The sequence below is a fragment of the Lutra lutra genome, chromosome X (assembly GCF_902655055.1).
Source record: "Lutra lutra chromosome X, mLutLut1.2, whole genome shotgun sequence".
In the NCBI taxonomy this organism is placed as follows: domain Eukaryota; kingdom Metazoa; phylum Chordata; class Mammalia; order Carnivora; family Mustelidae; genus Lutra; species Lutra lutra.
Window position 1 is genome coordinate 85,004,057 of NC_062296.1, and position 12,011 is coordinate 85,016,067.

At 36.7% G+C, this 12,011-nt stretch overlaps 1 protein-coding gene across 6 annotated transcripts in view; it reads right to left on the reverse strand.

The window, feature by feature from the left end:
• The window catches only part of CDKL5 (cyclin dependent kinase like 5), a 230,213-nt gene that overhangs the window by 62,161 nt on the left and 156,041 nt on the right, over positions 1-12,011 (reverse strand). For all 6 annotated transcript variants that reach the window (XM_047715638.1, XM_047715640.1, XM_047715635.1 and 3 more), the window contains 4 exons: positions 11,186-11,306; positions 8,951-9,010; positions 4,635-4,725; positions 567-756 (listed from right to left, as the gene is read on the reverse strand). In XM_047715638.1, the coding sequence (XP_047571594.1) occupies positions 567-756; positions 4,635-4,725; positions 8,951-9,010; positions 11,186-11,306 (462 nt within the window). The remainder of the gene's footprint in view (positions 1-566; positions 757-4,634; positions 4,726-8,950; positions 9,011-11,185; positions 11,307-12,011) is intronic.

Consider the following 12,011-nt stretch of genomic DNA (forward strand, 5'->3'; position numbering starts at 1 on the left):
TCTTTAAGCATATTCTCTGAAAACAAGTTTTGTACAAAGTTAGCAAGCCTAGAAAAGGCTGCCCAAGACAATATACTAGTTTGAAAAGAAGATCTGATGTTTCTGTGTCAACAGACAAGAAATATATGCTAGAACACAACCTTTAAATCTATAGAATGCAAGGATTCATATTCTCCCTCAAATCATTACAAATGTTTGTTCAAATAAGCAAGTCATTTATACATTTTCATATCTTTTAGGGATGCTTAATATTTTAGACAAAGAAACATTCTGAGAGAACCAAAGTGTAGACTGTAATAATGCATATGCTAAAACAGGGTTTGCAAAATTGGAACTTATCAATTAGGAAAAACATTACCAGCTTCCACTTTCATATTCAGAATATTTCTTAAAATTCACAAATTCTATAGAAGATTCAAAAATAAAATACTATAATGGGGATTATAAGCATTGTATTAGGAAAGGGAAGAGTATTCAATGGACAGCTTAGCATTCCATTGTGCAATGAATAATGATTTAAATACTGCTGTATTGATTCCATTTGGAGTTTTAGTAAAGCTTCTTACCCGGAGCCCATGAAATCGAGGATTACTGTAGAAGAGCTTCATCTGTTCGGATGGAAGAGGTCCTAGCACCTTCTGAATAGTAAAAAGTTGGTCAATTTCGCTTTCTCCAGGAAATAAAGGTTGTCCATCGCTAAGCTCCCCAAGAATACAGCCCACTGACCACATATCAACAGACTTTCCATAAGGAGCTCTGAAAGGCAAAGGGAGAAATTGTCTTGGCAAATGAAGAAATACATTTTAATAATTTCCAAATTATTTTGAACAGATTCATAATTTAAAGCAATTCATATATTTAAGGAACTACAAATGAGGCTGAAAAAAAGGAATTATGGATATCCAAGAAAAAATTCAGAGCACAAGTAAATAAAACTATGCTAACAAAACCAACAGTTTAATAATAATTTAGTAGGTATAAACTAAGTTGGAATCTACTCATATCTGGGCATATCTTGAACATGAATGGCTTAATAAACCCTAATACAGTACACATGTCTGATGAGTTAACACTTCACCTGGAATATCAAATGCTCCCAAGAAATGCATTTTTCTAGGTAATTATCCTTTAGCTCTTAAAATGTCAAAAAGTTATACGTCATCCATTTTTTGAGATCAGTCTATTAAAATGTACTACTAACTCAACGCGTCTTCTTAAACAATAAACACTGAATACTATTTAACTTCCGATTGCCCAGAATCACAATTTCTAATAATTAAGAGTGGGCTAAGCTCTATAGTATTATTTACCGAAAACTATTTGTACCCTGTGTATATAGAGCTTTATAACTATTTGCCTCAAAGCATCTTTTTTCCATTTCCGTAGGGGTTTATAGTTCTCCTCTAGGATCTAAGTTTAGCAGAGGGCTCTGTTATTAATAAATGGAGGCTATATGTGAAAACCTATGTACTCCAAAAAAAGCTTTATATGTATGCCCCAATATCTATAGTCTTAAATCAAATTATATGTGGCAAAGAAACCATATTTTATTTAGTTTCAAACACAAGTAATCCAAATTTTAAGAAGGGAAAGCCATGAGTGCCTGGGTGGCTCAGTCGGTTGGGTGTCTGACTCTTGCTTTTGGCTCAGGTTATGATCTCGAGGTTGTGGGATCGAGCCCAACATCAGGCTCCATATAACAGCATGGAGCCTGCTTACTCCCTCCCTGTGCCCCTTCCCCTGCTCATGCTGTCTTTCTTTCTCTAAAGAAATTTAAAAAAAAAAAAAAAAAAGTTAAAAGAAGGGTAAGACAAAATAAAGTATTTGAAAAAACCACAGGATGAAATTCTAGAATGTCATAATGATACAGTAGTAATACAAAACTTTTAACAGATACTCTAAATTAAAGCACTGTTAACACTATACAGAAATGTTTCTAGGACAGTAAGTCATTACAACTGAAAGTCAGTATTTTCTTTATCTCATTTCATTCCCACAAAAACCTAAAGGACCATATTAGGAAACTTCATGTACATTTTCTTTTTGTAGCTTGTTGGGGAGGGAAGGATACTGATCTTTCTTTAATACATGTATAAAAGAAAAAACTTGTGCTAGATGGAGAAACTTACAAAAAATCTCTACATACCCAAATCACGCTATTTTTCTTCTGTCAACGGATATGAATAATTTATGCAGCTGGAACTATTTTGAATGTCAAGGACAAAGTCTTAAGAATGTACAAAAATGTAAAATCTTAATATTAACCAACTATCAACTGATTTCAATGGGATTTTTACACAAATAATATGGTTCTTCAACTAGTACTTGACAATCATTTAATTAGCAATATATAATTTGGCCCCAATTAATTGGAGTCCTATCTATTTTTGGTAGCTCCCACACATCTCTAAACATAACTGCAGTTTTCTGACAGGTATTATTAGTCAGCAAATACTCTCTGAAGGTCTATAATAAGGTTGTCCTCAGAATGAACTCATTGGGGCCATCATATAGACAAAATCGTATCATAAAAAGTCCTCTACCATACATGACTCCTTGGATGGTGTTCTAAGAATGATTTACTTCATACTCATTTCTCCTTTGGCAAATCTGCCCAGTAAACTCAAATTCCAAATCCCTCCCCAAAGAAAATGGATTATGCATCTCATTAAGTCCAGACAGAGGTACACAGAAAAAGAAAACAAAGACAAACACAAAAGAAAATCAATCTAAAAACCAAGTTTAAAAATTCACACAGAAATTCTAAAATCTATCCACACAAAGAGAAATAATAAAGTGACTAACCACCATTTGTTTCCCAAGATAAAGCAAGCTTTTGATTAAAAAAAAAAAAAAAAAAAAAAAAAAAAGTAAAGCTTCCAGTAACTGGTATCAATAATTCTTATACACTCTATGTCAGCAATGAATCAAGAATTACAATCAGATGGTTAACAGACACTGGGAAATTGTGAATATCAAAATAAACCCTCAAGTGAGTAACTTACACATGCAGTCATCATGATCTTCAACAAAAACAACAAAAAAACCCACAGAGGGTTGCCTGGATGGCTCAGTGGGTTAAGCCTCTGCCTTCAGCTCAGGTCATGATCTCAGGGTCCTGGGATTGAGTCCCGCATTGTGCTCTCTGCTCAGCAGGGAGCCTGCTTCCGCCTTTCTCTCTGCCTGCTTCTCTGCCTACTTCCAATCTCTCTCTCTCTCTCTCTCTCGTGTCAAATAAATAAAATCTTAAAAAAAAAAAAAGCACGCACAGAGAAATTTGTACTCTTACTATATAAGAAGTATCTTTTAAAAATTAAATTTCTCAGGATGTCTGGGTGGCTCAGTAGGTTCAGTGTCTTGAGTCCTGATTTCAGCTCAGGCCATGATCTCAGGGTCATGGGATCAAGCCTTGCGTGAAGCTCCACACTCAGTGCAGAGTCTACTTGAGATTCTCTCCCTCTCTCTTCCTCTGCTCCCCGCCCCCACTTGAGCTCTCTAAGATAAACAAATAAATAAATAAAACCTTTAAAAATTAAATTTCTCATGACCCCCATATATATGTCTTGCACACTAAAGAAATGAAACCTATAATAAGAGTACCAGTCATCATCACCACCATATCTCATTTTATTTGCAGAGTTTGCCTTCTTTCTTCATTCTTGGATGGTCCCCAAGAAGGAAATACAATGTATGGAAAATAAGAAAATACTACAACTAAGGTAATACAGGATTATTCATATAACTATGTAATAGAGTTCAGGAAGATAGGATCCTTCTTAGGTTCTCAAGTTTCTAAAAAGAAGAATCTTAGCAGAAAACCCTTTTCTGGGGTTAACAGATGAGTGAAAGCACTGAAAGTGGAAGGGTGGGCACAAAGTGTATGGATGTGATGTTCCTGAGAAAATCAACAATGTGGTGTGTTTGAGTAGCCATTTATCATCAAACAAGGTTTCTCTATTCAGAAGAAAATTGGCAACTGCTTCAATATTTATACCATGTTTCTGGCAAAGTGGTTGGATATAAGAGACACTTGATAACTGCTTGTTGAATGAATGAATGAATGAATGAACCAACAGATAAGCCAGTCCTCCCAGCAAGAGATCAAGTTTATTTCTTCATCCCTTGAATCAGGGCTTGGCCATGTAACAGGTTTTGGCCAATGAGGTGAAAACCAGGCTAACAGAGGCTTGAAAACCACCTTTGCATTGAGGCTTGCCCAGTTGCTGCAGGGAATTTTTCGGCTATCACATGAAGCCACTTGGACTTGCCCACTGGAGGATGAGTCTCCATGGAACAGAGATGGTCTGTCCCAGCCAAGGCCTCATAAACCAACCATCCTCCAAATGATCTACTGAGTGACTGCAGCTACCTGAGTGATTCCCATTGAGAACAAGAGAAGAACAATCCAACTGAACTTTAATTACTGACTCCCCCAAATCACTGGTATCCAGAATTATGAACAAATAAAATGGAGTTTGTTTTATATCATTAAGCTTTTGGGTGGCTTGTTATACTGCAAGAGATTAACTGGTATTTAATAAACTAAAGTTCTTATCTTCCATAGATGATCCCAAACCTAATGACATATGCTCAGCAGATATATAATGTCATTTTATCTGGGGAAGGTAACTTACCCAAGTAAGAGTTCTGGGGACCGATACCACCTGGTGGCCACATATTCTGTATAATTAGCATTATTGCCTTCTGATAGGTTCCGAGCAAAACCTGAAAGACAGAAAACCCCAAAAGTATAACTGTGAAAAAGAAATAAGAACATCATGTTGGCAAGGTATTTCAGTGCTAGTAATATTTTAAAGGAATATCAAAAGAACACAATGACTGGTACTGCATGGGCTATTTATTAATGGTCCCTTCGTTATTTTTAAAATATTAGTCCATTCGTATATCAGTTAACATATAGTGTATTCACTAAAAAAACCCGTCTCCTCCTATATTAAAGAAATAGTATTTTTGAAGTCATCACATATAAGCATTCAGAGCATACTCTGAAGTCAGCTCTCTCAATAAATGCAAATCTTAGGAACAAAATGAAGTCCCTACAAGAGCCCAAGTCAAAGCTAAAATACCCTGTCACAGATGGTCATTATATTCTTTTTACCCCCCAAAGGTTTTTTATTTATTTACTTGAGAGAAGGGGGGGGATCACGGAGAGGGAGAAGCAGACTCCCCAATGAGCAGGGAGCCCGACGGGGGACTCGATCTAGAATGCCGGGATCATGATCTGAGCCAAAGGCAAACACTCTGAGCCAGTCATTATATTCTGATATGTGGGATTTAACATTAGTATTTGTAGATCTACTGTTGCTGATCAGCTCTAGCCATTATATAGACAACTAATGGTTGGCAATAATGGAAACTAAGCAGGCCAAAATTATTTTCATCTCCTAATATGACAGAGAAGCATGTTAGGGGTACCTTAATTACTTATAGACTCTATCGATAATTATTTTCCCTCCAAACCCTTTCAAAAGATTTTGGGGCCAAAAACTAAGCCAGCAGGTAAGCTAATTACCCACCTAACACACCAAAAGCATTATGGATAGTCAGAGAGAACCAGAACATTAAAATTAGGGGTAAAACATTAGAGTAAAAAATTGGAAGAAATATTCCTATTTTCAAATGGGATTCTTCAAGATAGACAAAGGAGCCCAGTACTATAGAGGGAAAGCAGTTGAGACGTGATCACTGGGGACGCATAGGGTACAAAGAACCACATGCAGTGCAGCCATGGGAAATTTCCTTACCACTTCAAATTGTCTTTCCTTTAAAAAATGATGCCGGGGGTGCCTGGGTGGCTCAGTTGGTTAAGTTTCTGACTCTTAATTTTGGCTCAGGTCATGATCTCAGGGTCCTGGGGTCAAGCCCTGAGTCTGGCTCCATACCCAGAGGGAAGTCTGCTTGAGAATTCTCTTTCCCTCTCCCTTTGCCCCTACACACACACACACCCCCCCCATAAATAAATAAATAAATATTTAAAAAATAAAAATAGAAAAGAAAAGAAATGATGCCACATCAGGGATACAGTCCCCTATTATTAAACATTCTATAGGCATCACATTTGTATTTACAATTTGTTTACAAATTTCAGTAATTTGGGGGCTTAAGCAATCATCAACCCACAGAATCATGGATACATAGTAAAGGAAGCATGAGGTTCACAAAATCTCAGTATTTGATGGTAGTCACCATTATGGATAGGAAGCAAGAAACAGAACCAGAAATATTCCTGAAAATCATAATACTAAGAAAGTGCTAAAAATGTCAAGGTCAAAATCTTTTAAACAGGGCGCCTGGGTGGCTCAGTGGTTAAAGCCTCTGCCTTCGGCTCAGGTCATGATCTCAGGGTCCTGGGATCGAGTCCCGCATCGGGCTCTCTGCTCAGCAGGGAGCCTGCCTCCTCCTCCTGTCTCTCTCTGCCTGCCTCTCTGCCTACTTGTAATCTGTCTGTCAAATAAATTAAAAAAAAAAAAATCTTTTAAACAGCTGTATTTCGATATTTCTTTCTTATTCTTCTAAGCACTTCGTAAGATATAGCAGGACTTGCAAAGAAGACATCCAAATGGCCGACAGACACATGAAAAAGTGATCAACATCACTCGGCATCAGGGAAATACAAATCAAAACCACAGTGAGACACCACCTCACACCAGTCAGAATCGCTAAAATTAACTAGTCAGGAAAAGAATGACAGGTGTTGGTGAGGATGCAGAAAAAGGGGAACCCTCCTACACTGCTGGTGGGAATGCAAGCTGGTGCAGCCACTCTGGAAAACAACATGGAGGTTCCTCAAAAAGTTGAAAATAGAGCTACCATATGACCCAGCAATCACACTACTGGGTATTTACCCTAAAGATAAAAATGTAGTGATCTGAAAGGGCACGTGTTGCCCAATGTTTATAGCAGCAATGTCCACAATAGCCCAACTATGGAAAGAACCTAGATGTCCATCAACAGATGAATGGATAAAGAAGATGTGGTCTACATATATACAATGGAATACTATGCAGCCATCCAAAAAACAAAAACAAAAAAATGACATCTTGCCATTTTGCAACAATGTGGATGGAACTACAGGGTATTATGCTGAACGAAATAAGTCAATCAGAGAAAGACAATTATCATATGATCTCTCTGATATGAGGAATTTGAGAGACAGAGCAGGGGTTCGTGGGGGAAGGGAAGGAAAAATGAAACAAGATGGGACTGGGGAGGGAGACAAAACAAAAGAGACTCTTAATCTCAGGAAACGAACTGAGGGTTGCTGGCGGGGAGGGCGGGTAGGAGGGATGGAGGTGCTGGGCGATGGACACTGGGGAAGGTATGTGCTATGGTGAATCCCGTGAATTGTGTAAGACTGATGATTCACAGACCTGTGAAACAATAATACATTATATGTTAATTAAAAAAAAATAAAGCAGGACTCTTCTTTGCAATATTCCCTATAAATAGTATAAAAAAATTTAAGTCCTACAAAACATTTTTTCTCAGGCAAGCAGGTTCATAATATTCAAATTCTTTGCAAACACTGAGGGAAAACAGTTACACTTGCTTCTAACAGCCACACTGGAGAAAAGTGGTCCTTCACACAGTGCGTTCTTAGAAGGCTTCTATTTCTCATTTGTTCAATCTACCTCCAAGGTACTAATCTAACTCTTGCTTATGAAAGGAGGTGAATTCTCACTTATATATAAGAGTTTACATTATACTTACTATTATACTTGAACATATGAAAAATAACATTAAGTCGTTATTTTTCAGCATACAGATTAGACAAAAGATTTTTTAAGTGACTCAGAACTTAAGCACCCTAATCTATAGTTTTAAAACTTTCCTGAATTATTTCAACTTTAATTTTTTTATTTTTAAGATTTTATTTATTTATTTGACAGAGAGAAACCACAAGTAGGCAGAGAGGCAAGCAGAGAGAGAGGAGGAAGCAGGCTCCCCGCCGAGCGGAAAGCCCGATGTGGAGCTTGAACCCAGGACCTGGGATCATGACCTGAGCCGAAGGCAGCGGCTTAACCCACTGAGCCACCCAGGCGCCCCTCAACTTTAATTTTTAATAGCACTTAATACAGTTATATATATATGGAAATGAATGCACAATTTTCTACTAGGAGAGAGTACAATTCAAAAGCTTCCTTATAGGGGCACCTGGGTGGCTCAGTGGGTTAAAGCCTCTGCCTTTGGCTCAGGTCATGATCCTAGGGCCTTAGGATCGAGCCCCGCATGGGGCTCTCTGCTCAGCAGGGAGCCTGCACTCCCCCCACCCCTTTGCCTGCCTCTCCGCCTACTTGTGATCTCTGTCTGTCAAATAAATAATCTTAAAAAAAAAAAAAAAAAAGGGTTCCTTATACACTCAACCAGGAGATGGAATATTAAACATCAATTACTAATCTCATTCACTGAACATTTAAAGGGAATAAATGGAACTGCTCTAAAAATGTCTTTGACGTTTATAGGTATGTAACCATTGCACATGCATGATACATATGTATTTACCTATGCATATTGTTAGTTTATGATCATACCTAAAATAATTTCTATCAATGTTTAAAATATCTCAAAAATATTCTTTTATCGTACCCAAAACAGAAGGCATAGCAGTGTTTCATAGAAAACTGGTTTTTTGGAATCATTAAGTACTGGGTTTATGAATATATACACATGCATCTATTTGCTTTGCATTCTCATTAAACAAATACTGCATTATGAATTTTTAAAAAGAGTAGACAACACTATGCAAAGAGTGTATAGTATTTACCTAACCATCCATTTTTCAACACATGACCCAACAGAATATTGCTCTGCTAACTGAAGTCAAAACATAAAAAAAAAAAAAAAAAACCTTTTAATAAGCCTTTAAAAGTTACCTATGTGTTATATTAAATTAATTCTACTTACAGGGCTCAATTTCTTTTTAACTTACCAAAATCACACAGTTTCAAAACATCATTGTGGCTGATTAAGAGATTTTCTGGCTTTATATCTGAAGTATAAAGATGAAAAAACAATTATTAAAAAATGTTCCATGGTCTGCTGATTGACACTATTGGATCACTATAATGGCATCTAATTAGAAATATCCAGAGTAGGGGCGTCTGGGTCGCTCAGTGGGTTAAGCCTCTGTCTTCAGCTCAGGTCATGATCTCAGGGTCCTGGGATTGAGCCCTGCGTTGGGCTCTCTCCTCAGTAGGGAGCCTGCTTCCCACCCCCCCACCCCCACCTGCCTCTTTGCCTACTTGTGATCTCTCTCTGCGCGTTAAAAAAAGAAAGAAAGAAAGAAATATCCAGAGTAATATGAATAGAAACCTGTGACAGGGAAAAGCAGGGTAACACATTTTTTGCTGATTCATAAAAGTTTCAACTAATTTTTTTTTTTTTTTTTTTTTAGAAACATGAAGACCCACAATGTAAAAAATATTTTTCCCTTTAAATTGTAAAGGTATTAATGTGATCTCGGAAAGGAATTTAAGAATCACTGAATCTAGGTCACCACATTTCAAGGAACTATTCTACTTTATAAAGTACTAGTAACATAAGTTTTTCGAGACAGAATATAAAATTTTCAGAGATAGAATATTTTAAAAACGTTCACACCCACAAGGTAACTTAAAAACACATATAAGTACCTAGCATTATATTTACTAGAGGAAAAACTACATAAAAATTAGAATTTGTTGTGATTTTCTATATAATGTCTATATTTACATATCTCTTTAGCTTTTCTGTGTGGTTCATAATTATAAATGTGTAATGACAAAGTTATACTGGATGAGTCAAGACAAGATTTCTCGTTTTTTCCATGGATCTTCAGAAGATGTGGTGGGAGCTGAGTAGAAATATACAGAAAATGCTATTTAATTCCTGCTTTGGGAGGCATCTCACAATCCTATTTTTAGAGTACCTATCATCTGTATCAGATGGCAGAGGTAAAAATGGAAAAAGGGAAGACAGGAGGAAAATCTGAAGATTTCAGAATCATGGTTTCTACTGCTAATTCACAATCATTGATTTATTACCATATACTTAACCAAATCACAGCAACACTTTAGAAATGCAGCTAAATCAGTTCCGTATTAATAGCTTCATATTGTGGTATAGATTGCTATTAGTATCATTACTCTAGACACTAGACATGTAGTTGACTTGGAGATCTCTCTGTACCACCAACAACCTGGATAAGGTAAGTGATATGAAAGTCAAATCCAAAAAATATATAAAATGTCTTTTTCTAAATATACTAGGAGTTGGCATTTTTCACATGACTTTTAAGCTATTCTTAAAGTGAGACTATTTTTAAAGTGATATGTTTGTGTGTTTGTATAGGTAAATTAAAATGAGGTATTCATTTATCTGATAATTCAGAGACAAGAAGTAGATATTGTAACATTTTCTGATAAACATCTTCTGGCTCCATTATTTTATCAGTATGTATCCCATTACTGTAAAACTCTGGAATTCAAGAGAGCTTATCAGGAGAAGATAAATAGTGTAGAAGCAAAAACCATGCTGAGAAAGTAATTTCCCCTTTAGTACTATAAACCACCCACCACACAGCAATAAAGGACAAAATATTAACAGTTTATGGAAGCATACACATGACATTTACGCAAGGTTAATCATGCCTACAATTTGCAACGGGCTCTTCTCACTAATGGGTAGGGAAATTCAAGAATTGAATTTGGTATATATACCAGAGGTGGTTGGTTTAAGAGGGAATGGGAGGTGACTGTCAATGGGGGTCAGTGACCACCTTTAAAGCCTTATTCTAGGTGGTTTCACATTTTCTGGTCTACCAGCAGGACCAAAAGGCAACAGAGAACATCTCTTTGCTCTTTTTATCCAAGGTAAGCTTCAAAATTCCTATTTGTTGAGTTCTTTATATATATCCCTAGGCATTTCTAAAGTTGAGAAAGACCTGGTTATACAAACAGAGATCTCACCATAATATCCAAATAAACTTGCAATCCACCCTTTTGGTGATACAAAAGGAGACTTGGAAGGTGAACGACATCTCATATCCTGTACTTTCAAAATGTATTTAATTTAAGTGGAATGTCAGTGCTAATAGAAATACTCTTAAAACAGTAATATGTAAAATATTTCAATGTTAACTCTGAGGTTTTCTTAATATTTTTCATTTCAAAAATTGCATACTTACCTCTATGGACAATATCATTCTTATGGCACCAGTGAATAGCTTTGATTAATTGATAGATATAACTTTTAACTTTTTCAGGTGGAACTCCATTTGGCATTTCTTCCAGCAATTCAAGCATATTCTAAAAATAAACAGGGAATCATTAATCTCCACAAATAAGGTAGACCCATAAATCATGTATTAACAATTTTAAAAAGCATCTTAGGGGCGCCTGGGTGGCTCAGTCGGTTAGGCATCTACCTTCGGCTCAGGTCATGATCCGGGGTCCTGGGATCGAGCCCCACATCGGGCTCCCGGCTCAGTGGGAAGCCTGCTTCTCCCTCTGCCACTCCACCTGCTTGTGCACCCTTGCTCTCCCTCTCTCTCTTTCTCTCATAAATGAATAGAATCTTAGATAGATAGACAGATAAGCAAGCATCTTGGATGAAAATTCACCCAATACATGCATGCATTTTCAACAACTGTTTTGCTTTCCACCTACTATCTTTTTCATGCAGAAGCAGAATACTGTATTAAATCAAAGTTCTCTTTTAAGAGAAATTCCATTTTTACTACTCCCCAGTGCTTCCCCAAATAATAACCTTGGCACTTTCCACTCTCCGTAAAACCTTTCAGGCATCACTTCAGAATAACTTCAAGGGAAAAGCAATACAAAGTAGAGATAAGATGCTGTAATGTAAAAAGGAGGGGGGAAACAGTCATTTTAACACAGCCTCCTATGTATGTTTACTAGAACCTTGTAATAAAAATCAGGCCTTGAAAATATTTCTGGAACACCTGGAAAATATTCTTAAAAGAAAATGCTCCCTAAGATTAGGAGTGATCC